At 40.7% G+C, this 16,034-nt stretch overlaps 1 protein-coding gene across 2 annotated transcripts in view; it reads right to left on the bottom strand.

Moving 5' to 3' along the window:
- Nucleotides 1–351: 351 nt before the first annotated feature.
- LOC106587948 (tumor protein p53-inducible protein 11) overlaps nt 352–16,034 on the bottom strand; it is a 57,421-nt gene continuing 41,738 nt past the window's right edge. For both annotated transcript variants that reach the window (XM_045711329.2, XM_045711330.2), the window contains 4 exons: nt 12,351–12,399; nt 11,572–11,662; nt 8,693–8,794; nt 352–3,361 (listed from right to left, as the gene is read on the bottom strand). In XM_045711329.2, the coding sequence (XP_045567285.1) occupies nt 3,204–3,361; nt 8,693–8,794; nt 11,572–11,662; nt 12,351–12,399 (400 nt within the window). In that variant the 3' untranslated portion in view covers nt 352–3,203. The remainder of the gene's footprint in view (nt 3,362–8,692; nt 8,795–11,571; nt 11,663–12,350; nt 12,400–16,034) is intronic.

Raw genomic sequence — 16,034 nt, 5'->3', positions numbered from 1 at the left:
GGGAGTCATTGCTTTATTACCCCTGTACCGAGACAGTGTGTTGACTATTATACAGAGAAGGAGAGGTGAGACAGTGTGTTGACCTTTATACAGAGGAGGAGAGGTGAGAGAGCGAGACCCATCCAGACAGTAACTCTTTCTAAACATATCAACATCACCCTCTGGAGGCGAACTACTGCACAACAGGGCTGCTTACAGCAGGGCACAACGACGTGGCGTGTTCAGAAAGAAATAGATTACGTTAAACAAAACAGGAATAACAGACAATAGGAATAGCTTGGAGATAAGAACTGTTAGTGATGAGAAGTTAGAGCATCTCTTGGGCATAACAAGACCACTCAAAGAAAAACAGAGGGAAAAAATAGTCAATTTATTGTTGTCTGTTGATACATATACAAATCAAATACAGCATGTCTATACCTTTATGCACAATGTACATTTAAGATAGACACAATAATAACATCTATCACATTTCCTAAAGCATTGATGCCGTTCATGATGACAAATCCACCGTGGTCCCAAATGCTGAAAGATAAAGATGTGCCTGGATGAAGAGATAGTAAACTTCCTCTATTCTAATAAGAGATATTCAAATTGCTTGGTGTTCAGAGAAAGTTAAATCAGACGTGATACCGTACCCCCAAAAAAGTACATCTCTGTAGAAGTGTCAAAACACAACGATTTTTTTTTTAAAACATGTCAGGTCCAACGTGTTACACAAAGTGTCCTAAACCTTCTATTGTATCTGAAGAATGCATCTAGTATGTTCTCTCTACCTCAATGCAAAAGCAAACAGCCCAGTTTCCACGACCCAAGCTTCAGTACATAACGATGATTAAAAATGACCCTTTGATGCACTGCTGAACATAAAATAACTGTTCAGTGGGAGTATTAAAATGATACATCGGCCTGATTGATTCCTTTTCCTTCTGTCACATTTTCCCAGACTGAAGGATTATCCTTCAGTCAGTCCAGCAAAAAACGTAAACACATGGAAGAATGCTTGAGTCCCACAAAACAAAAGAGGTGGAGTGTTTCTTTAATACAACATATATTAGTACAGAACAAAACCAGTGTTGTGTCCATCAGGGAACGCAACGGGAAGAAACTGACATGAGCGTTTCTTATTGGACAGGTAAGTACCTCACTGTTTCACTCTGGGGTTTTTTCTTACTGTTTTCACCGATATGAACATGACCCAAACCAACATAAAGCAGAACATTAGACAACACTCTCTGAACCAGACCAACATAAAACAGAACATTAGACAACAGTAGTCGTTCTCTGACCCAAACCAACATAAAGCAGAACATTAGACAGTAGTCGTTCTCTGACCCAGACCGAAACACAGGTTCTACCTCCTAACCCAGTGTTTCCCAAACAGGCTTATACAGGTTCTACCCCCTAACCCAGTGTTTCCCAAACAGGCTTATACAGGTTCTACCCCTAACCCAGTGTTTCCCAAACAGGCTTATACAGGTTCTACCCCCTAACCCAGTGTTTCCCAAACAGGCTTATACAGGTTCTACCCCTAACCCAGTGTTTCCCAAACAGGCTTATACAGGTTCTACCTCCTAACCCAGTGTTTCCCAAACAGGCTTATACAGGTTCTACCTCCTAACCCAGTGTTTCCCAAACAGGCTTATACAGGTTCTACCCCCTAACCCAGTGTTTCCCAAACAGGCTTATACAGGTTCTACCCCCTAACCCAGTGTTTCCCAAACAGGCTTATACAGGTTCTACCCCTAACCCAGTGTTTCCCAAACAGGCTTATACAGGTTCTACCTCCTAACCCAGTGTTTCCCAAACAGGCTTATACAGGTTCTACCTCCTAACCCAGTGTTTCCCAAACAGGCTTATACAGGTTCTACCCCCTAACCCAGTGTTTCCCAAACAGGCTTATACAGGTTCTACCTCCTAACCCAGTGTTTCCCAAACAGGCTTATACAGGTTCTACCCCCTAACCCAGTGTTTTCCAAACAGGCTTATACAGGTTCTACCTCTTAACCCAGTGTTTCCCAAACAGGCTTATACAGGTTCTACCTCCTAACCCAGTGTTTCCCAAACAGGCTTATACAGGTTCTACCCACTAACCCAGTGTTTCCCAAACAGGTTTATACAGGTTCTACCCCTACCCAGTGTTTCCCAAACAGGCTTATACAAGTTCTACATGAGTCACGAGACTAGGTATCTACAGAAAAGACCCACAGTCTGAAAACAACACTGTTCTCTTTCTGCGGGTACATGTTCAGTAACTAGCAAATATGTATTGACATGTTTTATAACACATGGCATACTGCAAAATACAATCACCTTCTTTGGCAATCACATTTAAAAGCTCCTTTCCTAAAAAAAAATTCAACCAGAGCTTTACCTATTAACACAATGGATTTAAGTGGTTGGGGCAGTCTCAATGAAACTGTGATCGAAGTGTCCATGAAAAATGGCACCTTATTATGCCCTATATAGTGCACTACTATAGACCAGAGCCCTATTCCCTATATAGTGCACTACTTCTGAACAGAGTCCTATGTGGGGTAAGTATAGACTAGGGTGCCATTTGGGCAGGGTAAGCACTAAGCAGTCACGTTGACTGGAGTGTTGCTTTGGAGCCACAATCTAAACCCGTCAAGCTTTTTATCTTAACTGACCGTAAAGGGGCAATCTGTAGTTCAAACAATAACAAAGTGTCCACCCCACCACTGTTTTGGTCAAAAGCTGAGGGATGGGGTTGGAGATTTGTAAACACTCAAATTCATAGACAGAGCTATGGATGCAAGGACTGACCAGCCATGATATCAAATTGATAGTTATAACACTGTTTTGGGAGAGGGGGTCTAATCAGAACTAGATCTATGGTTCTGGGTCTTCTGGGTCTAATCAGAACTAGATCTATGGTTCTGGGTCTTCTGGCTCTAATCAGAACTAGATCTATGGTTCTGGGTCTAATCAGAACTAGATCTATAGTTCTGGGTCTAATCAGAACTAGATCTATGGTTCTGGGTCTAATCAGAACTAGATCTATGGTTCTGGGTCTAATCAGAACTAGATCTATAGTTCTGGGTCTAATCAGAACTAGATCTATGGTTCTGGGTCTAATCAGAGCTGCTATATCTATGGATCTGGGTCTAATCAGAGCTGCTATATCTATGGTTCTGGGTCTAATCATAACTGCTATATCTATGGTTCTGGGTCTTCTGGGTCTAATCAGAGCTATGTGTATGGTTCTGGGTCTTCTTGGTCCTGCGACCCAGGTGGTAGTAGTAGAGGAGTGTGATGATGAGGAAGAGGACTTCACTGAGGAGGAGGAGGATGGCAGAGTTTGACATCCGACCCAGCTCCACCAGGGTGATGATGGTCACTGCAACGAGAGAGAGGACAGGCACGTTTTACAACTAGGGTTAAGTACCTTGCTCTACGGCACATGGACAGAATTTACACCTAGTCGGCTAAGGGATTCATAACCAGCGGCCTTTCAGTTACTGGCCCAATGCTTTTAAGCGCTAGGCGTGTTTCCCAACACTGATATAGGGGACACGGTGACATCTGGGATGCAACCTATACAAATGTAATATGTGTACTCATACAGAGCAATCGGAAAGTATTCAGACTGCTTGACTTTTTCCACATTTTGGTAGGTTAAAGTCTTATTCTAAAATTGATAAAATCGGGTTTTTTTCCTCCTCATCAATCTACACACAATACCCCATAATGACATCACAATACCCCATAATGACATCACAATACCCCATAATGACATCACAATGCCCCATAATGACAAAGCAAACACAGGTTTTTAGAAATTGTTGCTAATTAATCATTTTAAAAAAAGCTGACATACTACATTTTACATAAGTATTCAGACCTTTTACTTAGTACTTTGTTAAAGCACCTTAGGCAGCGATTACAGCCTTGAGTCTGGGGTATGACTTTACAAGCTTGGCCACCTGTATTTGGGGAGTTTCTCCCATTCTTCTCTGCAGATCCTCTCAAGCTCTGTCAGGTTGGATGGTGAGCGTTGCTGCACAGCTACTTTCAGGTCTCTCCAGAGATATTAGATCAGGTTCAAGTCCGGGCTCTGGCTGTGCCACTCAAGGACATTCAGAGACTTGTCCCAAAGCCACTCCTGCGTTGTCTAGGCTGTGTGCTTAGGGTCGTTGTCCTGTTGGATGGTGAACCTTCGCCCCAGTCTGAGGTCCAGAGCGCTCTGGAGCAGGTTTTCATCAAGGATCCCTCTGTACTTTGCTCCATTCATCCTTGCCTCAATCCAGACTAGTCTCCCAGTCCCTGCCACTGAAAAACATCCCCAGAGCATGATGCTACCACCACCATGCTTCACCGTAGGGATGGTGCCAGGTTTCCTCTAGACGTGAGGCTTGGCATTCAGGCCAAAGAGTTCAATCTTGGTTTCATCAGACCAGAGAATCTTGTTTCTCATGGTCTGAGAGTCTTTAGGGGCCTTTTGGCAAACTCCAAGCAGGCAGCCATGTGCCAGTTTACTGAGGAGTGGCTTCCGTCTGGCCACTCTACCATAAAGGCCTGATTGGTGGAGTGCTGCAGAGATGGTTGTCCTTTTGGAAGGTTCTCCCATTGCACAGATGAAATCTAGAGCTCTGTCAGAGTGACCATCAGGTTCTTGGTCACCTCCCTGACCAAGGCCCTTGGTCACCTCCCTGACCAAGGCCCTTCTCCCCCGATTGCTCTAGTCTTGGTGGTTGCAAACTTCTTCCATTTAAGAATGATGGAGGCCACTGTGTTCTTGGGGACCTTAAATGCCACAGAATTGTTTTGGTACCCTTCCCCAGATCTGTGCCGTGACACAATTCTTATCTCTGAGCTCTACGGACAATTCCATGGCTTGGTTTTTACTCTGACATGCACTGTCCACTGTGAGACCTTACATAGACAGGTGGGTGCCTTTCCAAATCATGTCCAATCAACTGAATTTACCACAGGTGGACTCCAATCAAGTTGTAGAAACATCTCAAGGATGATCAACGGAAACAAGATGCACCTGAGATCAATTTTGAGTCTCATAGCAAAGGGTCTGAATACTTTTGTAAAGAAGGTATTTCAGTTTTATTTGTTATAAATTTGCAAAAGATTTCTAAAAACCTGTTTACGCTTTGTCATTAAGGGGTATTGTGTTTAGATTGGTACGTTTTTTATTTATTAATCAATTTTAGAATAAGGCTTTAACGTAGCAAAATGTAGAAAAAGTCAAGGGGTCTGAATACTTTCTGAAGCCACTGTATATGTGATCATCTTGACCATAGATTGAACTTCACTCTCAATTCAATTCAATTCAATTCAATGGGCTTTACTGGCACGGGAAACACATGTGTTCATTGCCAAAGCAAGTGAAATAGATAAACAAAACAATCAATCAAAAATGAACAATAAACATTACACTCACAAAAGTTCCAAAATAATTTCAAAATGTCATTATGTCTATATGCAGTGTTGTAACAATGTGCAAATAGTTAAAGTACAAAAGGGAACATAAATAAACATGAATATGGGTTGTATTTACAATGGTGTTTTTTCTTCACTGGTTGCCCTTTTCTCGTGGCAACACCCTTATCCTGCAGTTCACTTCAGGGCTCATATATATCAACCATCTCAGAGCAGGAGTGCTGATCTAGGATCAGATCCCTCGTTGCCTCTGTGATCTTACTCATTACACTCATTACATTAATCTGATCCTAGATCAGCAGTCCTACTCTGATATAGTACATACGGCTCCTGGTCCCCCCGTCCATGTAATGTTATTCATTACAATCTAAAAGGTTAATCTGATCCTAGATCAGCAGTCCTACTCTGATACAGTACATACGGTTCCTGGTCCCCCCCGTCCATGTAATGTTATTCATTACAATCTAAAAGGTTAATCTGATCCTAGATCAGCAGTCCTACTCTGATATAGTACATAAGGCTCCTGGTCCCCCCGTCCATGTAATGTTATTCATTACAATCTAAAAGGTTAATCTGATCCTAGATCAGCAGTCCTACTCTGATATAGTACATACGGCTCCTGGTCCCCCCGTCCATGTAATGTTATTCATTACAATCTAAAAGGTTAATCTGATCCTAGATCAGCAGTCCTACTCTGATACAGTACATAACGACCCCAGACTTCACTTCAGTCGACACTGCAGGACTGAACAGAGATTGATTTCCCACTGATGTGTGAATGTCTCTTATTGAGGTACTAGAGGAGATAACATGGACTCGTCTGGACTCTCAGTCCCTCTCTAAATACACTCTCTGATCATAGACACTACTGTTACTGGAACCAACTGATCAAATCAAATCAAATTGATTTATAAAGCCCTTCTTACATCAGCTGATATCTCAAAGTGCTGTACAGAAACCCAGCCTAAAACCCCAAACAGCAAGCAATGCAGATGTAGAAGCACAGACACTACTGTTACTGTAACCAACTGATCACAGACACTACTGTTACTGTAACCAACTGATCATGGACACTACTGTTAGTGTAACCAACGGATCATGGACACTACTGTTACTGTAACCAACTGATCATAGACACTACTGTTACTGTAACCAACTGATCATAGACACTACTGTTACTGTAACCAACTGATCATAGACACACTACTGTTACTGATCATAGACACTACTGTTACTGTAACCAACTGATCATAGACACTACTGTTACTGATCATAGACACTACTGTTATTGATCATAGATACTACTGTTACTGATCATAGACACTACTGTTACTGATCATAGACACTACTGTTATTGATCATAGATACTACTGTTACTGATCATAGACACTACTGTTACTGATCATAGACACTACTGCTATTGATCACAGATACTACTGTTACTGATCATAGACACTACTGTTACTGATCATAGACACTACTGTTACTGACCATAGACACTACTGTTACTGACCATAGACACTACTGTTACTGACCATAGACACTACTGATCATAGACACTACTGATCATAGACACTACTGATCATAGACACTACTGTTACTGACCATAGACACTACTGTTACTGACCATAGACACTACTGTTACTGACCATAGACACTACTTATCATAGACACTACTGTTATTGATCATAGACACTACTGTTACTGATCATAGACACTACTTATCATAGACACTACTGTTATTGATCATAGACACTACTGACCATAGACACTACTGACCATAGACACTACTGTTACTGATCATAGACACAACTGTTACTGATCATAGACACAACTGTTACTGATCATAGACACTACTGTTACTGACCATAGACACTACTGTTACTGATCATAGAAACTACTGTTACTGATCATAGACACTACTGTTACTGACCATAGACACTACTGTTACTGACCATAGACACTACTGTTACTGACCATAGACACTACTGATCATAGACACTACTGACCATAGACACTACTGACCATAGACACTACTGTTACTGACCATAGACACTACTGTTACTGACCATAGACACTACTGTTACTGACCATAGACACTACTGTTACTGACCATAGACACTACTGTTACTGACCATACACACTACTGTTACTGACCATAGACACTACTGATCATAGACACTACTGTTACTGATCATAGACACTACTGTTACTGACCATAGACACTACTGTTACTGATCATAGACAATACTGTTATTGATCATAGACACTACTGTTACTGATCATGGACACTACTGTTACTGACCATAGACACTACTGTTACTGATCATAGACACTACTGTTACTGACCATAGACACTACTGTTACTGACCATAGACACTACTGTTACTGACCATGGACACTACTGTTACTGATCATGGACACTACTGTTACTGACCATAGACACTACTGATCATAGACACTACTGTTATTGATCATAGACACTACTGTTACTGACCATAGACACTACTGTTACTGACCATAGACACTACTGATCATAGACACTACTGTTACTGACCATAGACACTACTGTTACTGACCATAGACACTACTGTTACTGATAAGACACTACTGTTACTGGTCATAGACACTACTGTTACTGATCATAGACACTACTGTTACTGATAAGACACTACTGTTACTGGTCATAGACACTACTGTTACTGATCATAGACACTACTGTTACTGATCATAGACACTACTGATCATAGACACTACTGTTACTGACCGTAGACACTACTGTTACTGACCATAGACACTACTGTTACTGATCATAGACACTACTGACCATAGACACTACTGACCATAGACACTACTATTACTGATCATAGACACTACTGTTACTGACCATAGACACTACTGTTACTGACCATAGACACTACTGTTACAGATCATAGACACTACTGTTACTGATCATAGACACTACTGATCATAGACACTACTGTTACTGATCATAGACACTACTGTTACTGACCATAGACACTACTGTTACTGACCATAGACACTACTGTTACTGACCATAGACACTACTGATCATAGACACTACTATTACTGACCATAGACACTACTATTACTGATCATAGACAGTCCTGTAACCTACAGATAGTCTGTAAAGAACAACTCTGATGGCATGTTCCAATCATAAACCAATAGGTGAAGCCCGGTGCATCCTTACTGCATAGTTGTTAGTTTGTGTTGTTAGTAAATTGATATAAAGACAGAACAACGGATCCCTCACCCAGGAACTGGACAGACAGGAGGCAGGCCTCGGTGAGCAGGGTCCACTGGATAATGGCTTTCTCTGCCGTGTACAGACCTTTCCACATGATCAATGAGACACCTGGTGAGAGAGAGAGAGAGAGAGAGAGAGAGAGAGAGAGAGCGAGAGAGAGGGATGTTTAGCATTAGGGTGAGGCCTACAGTAGTCTAGTGTAGCAAGCCTTCTAAAACCCTGTTGTCTCCATCACTCCACTATTGGAAGTACTGTGAAAAGCCTGGGTTTCCGAGTTCAGGTCTACATAGGTTCACATCAGAACTGAACCAGACAACCAAATCTCTCAGCCACAATTCCTTCCTTACAGATGTGGAATCAGAGCAGTATGTTGGAAGTGGCTGATTTTAACACTGTACTAGAGTAGAACGTACATCCTCTCCATCAGGAAGTAGTGAGCCCTTCTGATGACCCCAGCACACACAGAGAGGGTAGATGCAGTATAATACTATATTTAAAACTATATAGTACATCTATGGCTCCGTTCTAACCCAGGCTGTTACTGAACAGACAGTAGAGGAACTGTGTCTGTGTTGCAAATGGCACCCTATTCCCTATTAGTGCACACTACTTTTAACCAGAGCTCAATGGACGCAGGACAAAAGTAGTGCACTATAAAAAAGGGAATAGGGTGCCATTTGGGACAAACGCCGTATCTTCACCCCTGTTGCCTACAGCCTTCCGCTGTTAAGGGATTATCCTCTCTTCCTTCCTGCCTTTCTCAGTAGGGTTCCTCCTTCCATCCTTCCCTCTCTCTCTCCCTCCATCAGAGGGGGACTGTACAGTCACGCCTTGCTGTACCCAAATGCACTCATCATGTAATACTGTAAAACATGGCAGACTGAATACAGACCTCTAAAAAATATTAAAGCATTCATGATTATTAATATCTTATTTAGCTAGGTAAGAACTAAGCTGGTTCTGGTCCTACCTGTTATTTAGCTAGGTAAGAACTAAGCTGGTTCTGGTCCTACCTGTTATTTATCTTGGTAAGCCCTAAGCTGGTTCTGGTCTTTCCTGTTATTTAGCTAGGTAAGCCCTAAGCTGGTTCTGGTCCTACCTGTTATTTAGCTAGGTAAGCCCTAAGCTGGTTCTGGTCCTACCTGTTATTTAGCTAGGTAAGCCCTAAGCTGGTTCTGGTCTTTCCTGTTATTTAGCTAGGTAAGCCCTAAGCTGGTTCTGGTCCTACCTGTTATTTAGCTAGGTAAGCCCTAAGCTGGTTCTGGTCCTACCTGTTATTTAGCTAGGTAAGCCCTAAGCTGGTTCTGGTCCTACCTGTTATTTAGCTAGGTAAGCCCTAAGCTGGTTCTGGTCTTACCTGTTCCATCTAAAAGGAGATACAAAGTGTGATTGCATTGTATTACATAATGTATTCTCATTGTGATTTAGAGATGGAAATGTTTAATGTATAATGGAATAAGGTTATAGGAGGTGGTCTTTTCAATCCAGTTAAATAGATTAGTTTCTTTACTGGCAGAAAACCCTCTAGACATCTGAATGTTATCCTCTTATCATACCTGGTGCCTCTTCCTGGGCCAACAAGTCACTCAACATGAACTACAGGATCCAGAATGCACTGCTTCAGGTCCTCACTTTAACACTGTTCATCAACAACAAGTGTACTCTACCCTAGAGGAGTTAGTCAGGAACGAGGCAGGACCATTAAATATTAAGAAGTACAGTTTTTAAATCATTTATAGCTGGTGAGACTGAGCGGTTTCCCTGGCAGAGAAGTGGCAGTAGACAGCCCTTACTGAGTACTGCTCCTCCATAGAGTCTGATACTGTCACAGTAGACAGCCCTTACTGAGTACTGCTCCTCCATAGAGTCTGATACTGTCACAGTAGACAGCCCTTACTGAGTACTGCTCCTCCATAGAGTCTGATACTGTCCCAGTAGACAGCCCTTACTGAGTACTGCTCCTCCATAGAGTCTGATACTGTCCCAGTAGACAGCCCTTACTGAGTACTGCTCCTCCATAGAGTCTGATACTGTCACAGTAGACAGCCCTTACTGAGTACTGCTCGTCCATAGAGTCTGATACTGTCACAGTAGACAGCCCTTACTGAGTACTGCTCCTCCATAGAGTCTGATACTGTCACAGTAGACAGCCCTTACTGAGTACTGCTCCTCCATAGAGTCTGATACTGTCACAGTAGACAGCCCTTACTGAGTACTGCTCCTCCATAGAGTCTGATACTGTCCCAGTAGACAGCCCTTACTGAGTACTGCTCCTCCATAGAGTCTGATACTGTCACAGTAGACAGCCCTTACTGAGTACTGCTCCTCCATAGAGTCTGATACTGTCACAGTAGACAGCCCTTACTGAGTACTGCTCCTCCATAGAGTCTGATACTGTCCCAGTAGACAGCCCTTACTGAGTACTGCTCCTCCATAGAGTCTGATACTGTCCCAGTAGACAGCCCTTACTGAGTACTGCTCCTCCATAGAGTCTGATACTGTCACAGTAGACAGCCCTTACTGAGTAGTGCTCCTCCATAGAGTCTGATACTGTCCCAGTAGACAGCCCTTACTGAGTACTGCTCCTCCATAGAGTCTGATACTGTCACAGTAGACAGCCCTTACTGAGTAGTGCTCCTCCATAGAGTCTGATACTGTCACAGTAGACAGCCCTTACTGAGTAGTGCTCCTCCATAGAGTCTGATACTGTCACAGTAGACAGCCCTTACTGAGTAGTGCTCCTCCATAGAGTCTGATACTGTCACAGTAGACAGCCCTTACTGAGTAGTGCTCCTCCATAGAGTCTGATACTGTCACAGTAGACAGCCCTTACTGAGTACTGCTCCTCCATAGAGTCTGATACTGTCACAGTAGACAGCCCTTACTGAGTAGTGCTCCTCCATAGAGTCTGATGGAGATCCTGGTGGTCCTGAGCTCAAACACAAATTCATAGAGCTGACTGGGGAACACTAGAGCCTGTAGTGACAGACAGGGAGGAAGAGAGAGAAAGAGAGAGAGGGGAAAGAGAGGTGGGAGAGAAAGGGAGAGAGAGGTGGGAGAGAGAGTGCGCAGGAGAGCGGGAGAGAGAGAGAGAGGGAAGAAGTGCTCAGTGTTACATATGTTGTGAAATAATAATAACAACATAGTATAATAAGGATTTTGATAGACCCAGAGACAGTTGACAACCCACACAGCAGTAGTGTCTTCTGTCCTGGTTCTGGGTATATACACACACCGGGGTTACAGGCCTTTTCCCCAACCAGGTAATAACACTCCTGATTCAACTAATCAACAAGCCCTTGATGAGTCAAATCAGATGTGTTGTTGTTAGTGTGGGGCTGGAGAACAAGCCTGCACCCCCTGTCCATCCCCAGGACCAAGGTTGAACCATGCTGTCAAAGCAATTGGACTGGGAGATATCTATACAGTACAGGAGAGGTCAAGCTAAGCCCAGTTGACTAATGTACAGTACTTACTATTAAGGCTATGGTAGAAGTCCAGTTGACTAATGTACAGTACTTACTATTAAGGCTATGGTAGAAGCCCAGTTGACTAATGTACAGTACTTACTATTAAGGCTATGGTAGAAGCCCAGTTGACTAATGTACAGTACTTACTATTAAGGCTATGGTAGAAGCCCAGTTGACTAATGTACAGTACTTACTATTAAGGCTATGGTTGTGAACAGAACAGCAGACATGAGAATCCATATCCTAGAAAGAAAACACAGAAGAGAGACATAAATACATGTATTGATCAGAAACACAGGAGAGGAATAAACACAGATATTGATCATCAGAAACAACCTAGAGAGAGATCAGAGAACAATGGGATCCATTGGGCCATTCAGGATGCAAACAGAGTGACTGATCCAGCTGTCAGTATGAGACCTGTACTTCTGTATTCTCTCACAGTACAACTATCATATCAAATAGGTTACAGGAAGTAACTCATGTACTCCTGTATTCTCCCACAGTACAACTATCATATCAAATAGGTTACAGGAAGTAACTCATGTACTCCTGTATTCTCTCACAGTACAACTATCATATCAAATAGGTTACAGGAAGTAACTACTGTATATTCTGTCTGCTGATGGTTCTATAAGGATCCTATATTCTGATGATGGTTCTATAAAGATCCTATATTCTGTCTGATGATGGTTCTAATAAAGATCCTATATTCTGTCTGATGATGGTTCTATAAGGATCCTATATTCTGTCTGATGATGGTTCTATAAAAGATCCTATATTCTGTCTGATGATGGTTCTATAAAGATCCTATATTCTGTCTGATGATGGTTCTATAGAGATCCTATATTCTGTCTGCTGATGGTTCTATAAAGATCCTATATTCTGTTGATGGTTCTATAAGGATCCTATATTCTGATGATGGTTCTATAAGGATCCTATATTCTGTTGATGGTTCTATAAAGATCCTATATTCTGTCTGATGATGGTTCTATAAGGATCCTATATTCTGTCTGATGATGGTTCTAATAAAGATCCTATATTCTGTCTGATGATGGTTCTATAAGGATCCTATATTCTGATGGTTCTATAGAGATCCTATATTCTGTCTGCTGATGGTTCTATAAAGATCCTATATTCCGTTGATGGTTCTATAAAGATCATATATTCTGTCTGATGATGGTTCTATAAGGATCCTATATTCTGTCTGATGATGGTTCTAATAAAGATCTTATATTCTGTCTGATGGTTCTATAAAGATCCCATATTCTGTCTGATGATGGTTCTATAAAGATCCTATATTCTGTCTGATGATGGTTCTAATAAAGATCCTATATTCTGTCTGATGATGGTTCTATAAAGATCCTATATTCTGTCTGATGGTTCTATAAAGATCCCATATTCTGTCTGATGATGGTTCTATAAAGATCCTATATTCTGTCTGATGATGGTTCTAATAAAGATCCTATATTCTGTCTGATGGTTCTATAAAGATCCCATATTCTGTCTGATGATGGTTCTATAAAGATCCTATATTCTGATGATGGTTCTAATAAAGATCCCATATTCTGTCTGATGACGGTTCTATAAAGATCCCATATTCTGTCTGATGATGGTTCTATAAAGATCCTACATTCTGATGATGGTTCCATAAAGATCCGATATTCTGATGATGGTTCTATAAAGATCCTATATTCTGTTGATGGTTCTATAAGGATCCTATATTCTGTCTGATGATGGTTCTAATAAAGATCCTACATTCTGATGATGGTTCCATAAAGATCCGATATTCTGATGATGGTTCTATAAAGATCCTATATTCTGATGATGGTTCTATAAAGACCCTATATTCTGTCTGATGGTTCTATAAGGATCCTATATTCTGTCTGCTGATGGTTCTATAAGGATCCTATATTCTGTCTGATGATGGTTCTAATAAAGATCCTACATTCTGTCTGCTGATGGTTCTATAAGGAACCTATATTCTGATGATGGTTCTAATAAAGATCCTATATTCTGTCTGATGATGGTTCTAATAAAGATCCTACATTTTGATGATGGTTCCATAAAGATCCGATATTCTGATGATGGTTCTATAAAGATCCTATATTCTGTTGATGGTTCTATAAAGATCCAATATTCTGTCTGATGATGGTTCTAATAAAGATCCTATATTCTGTCTGTTGATGGTCCTATAAGGATCCTATATTCTGTCTGATGATGGTTCTAATAAAGATCCTATATTCTGTCTGAAGATGGTTCTAATAAAGATCCTATATTCTGTCTGATGATGGTTCTAATAAAGATCCTATATTCTGTCTGCTGATGGTTCTATAAAGATCCTATATTCTGTCTGTTGATGGTTCTATAAGGATCCTATATTCTGTCTGATGATGGTTCTAATAAAGATCCTATATTCTGTCTGAAGATGGTTCTAATAAAGATCCTATATTCTGTCTGAAGATGGTTCTAATAAAGATCCTATATTCTGTCTGATGATGGTTCTAATAAAGATCCTATATTCTGTCTGCTGATGGTTCTATAAAGATCCTATATTCTGTCTGTTGATGGTTCTATAAGGATCCTATATTCTGTCTGATGATGGTTCTAATAAAGATCCTATATTCTGATGATGGTTCTCTAAGGATCCTATAATCTGTTGATAGTTCTCTAAGGATCCTATATTATGTTGATGGTTCTCTAAGGATCCTATATTCTGATGATGGTTCTAATAAAGATCCCATATTCTGTCTGCTGATGGTTCTATAAAGATCCTATAGTCTGTCTGATGGTTCTAATAAAGATCCTATATTCTGTTGATGGTTCTATAAAGATCCTATATTCTGATGATGGTTCTATAAAGATCCTATATTCTGTCTGATGATGGTTCTATAAAGATCCTATATTCTGATGATGGTTCTATAAAGACCCTATATTCTGTCTGATGATGGTTCTAATAAAGATCCTACATTCTGTCTGATGATGGTTCTAATAAAGATCCTACATTCTGTCTGCTGATGGTTCTATAAGGATCCTATATTCTGATGATGGTTCTAATAAAGATCCTATATTCTGTCTGATGATGGTTCTAATAAAGATCCTATATTCTGTCTGATGACGGTTCTAATAAAGATCCTACATTCTGATGATGGTTCCATAAAGATCCGATATTCTGATGATGGTTCTATAAAGATCCTATATTCTGTTGATGGTTCTATAAGGATCCTATATTCTGTCTGATGATGGTTCTAATAAAGATCCTATATTCTGTCTGATGATGGTTCTAATAAAGATCCTACATTATGATGATGGTTCCATAAAGATCCGATATTCTGATGATGGTTCTATAAAGATCCTATATTCTGATGATGGTTCTATAAAGACCATATATTCTGTCTGATGGTTCTATAAGGATCCTATATTATGTTGATGGTTCTCTAAGGATCCTATATTCTGATGATGGTTCTATAAAGATCCTATATTCTGATGACGGTTCTATCAAGATCCTATATTCTGTTGACGGTTCTATAAGGATCCTATAATCTGATGATGGTTCTATAAGGATCCTATATTCTGATGGTTCTATAAGGATCCTATATTCTGATGATGGTTCTATAAGGATCCTATATTCTGATGATGGTTCTATAAGGATCCTATATTCTGTTGATGGTTTATAAGGATCCTATTCTCTTCACACTACAACAACCATATGAAAGGCCTACTGGTATTAGAGAATGTAACCGTACCAATTGGCACTCCTATTCCCTTATGAAGTACACTACTTTTGAACAGGGTTCTTGTCAAAAGTAGTGCAGTATATAGGGAATAGGGTGCCATTTGGGACACAGATTGTGAGAAGGAACTAAATGAGAGAGGAA

This window comes from Salmo salar, chromosome 11 (assembly GCF_965601325.2).
Source record: "Salmo salar chromosome 11, fSalSal1, whole genome shotgun sequence".
NCBI lineage: Eukaryota > Metazoa > Chordata > Actinopteri > Salmoniformes > Salmonidae > Salmo > Salmo salar.
This window is presented reverse-complemented; position numbering and strand designations above follow the sequence as displayed.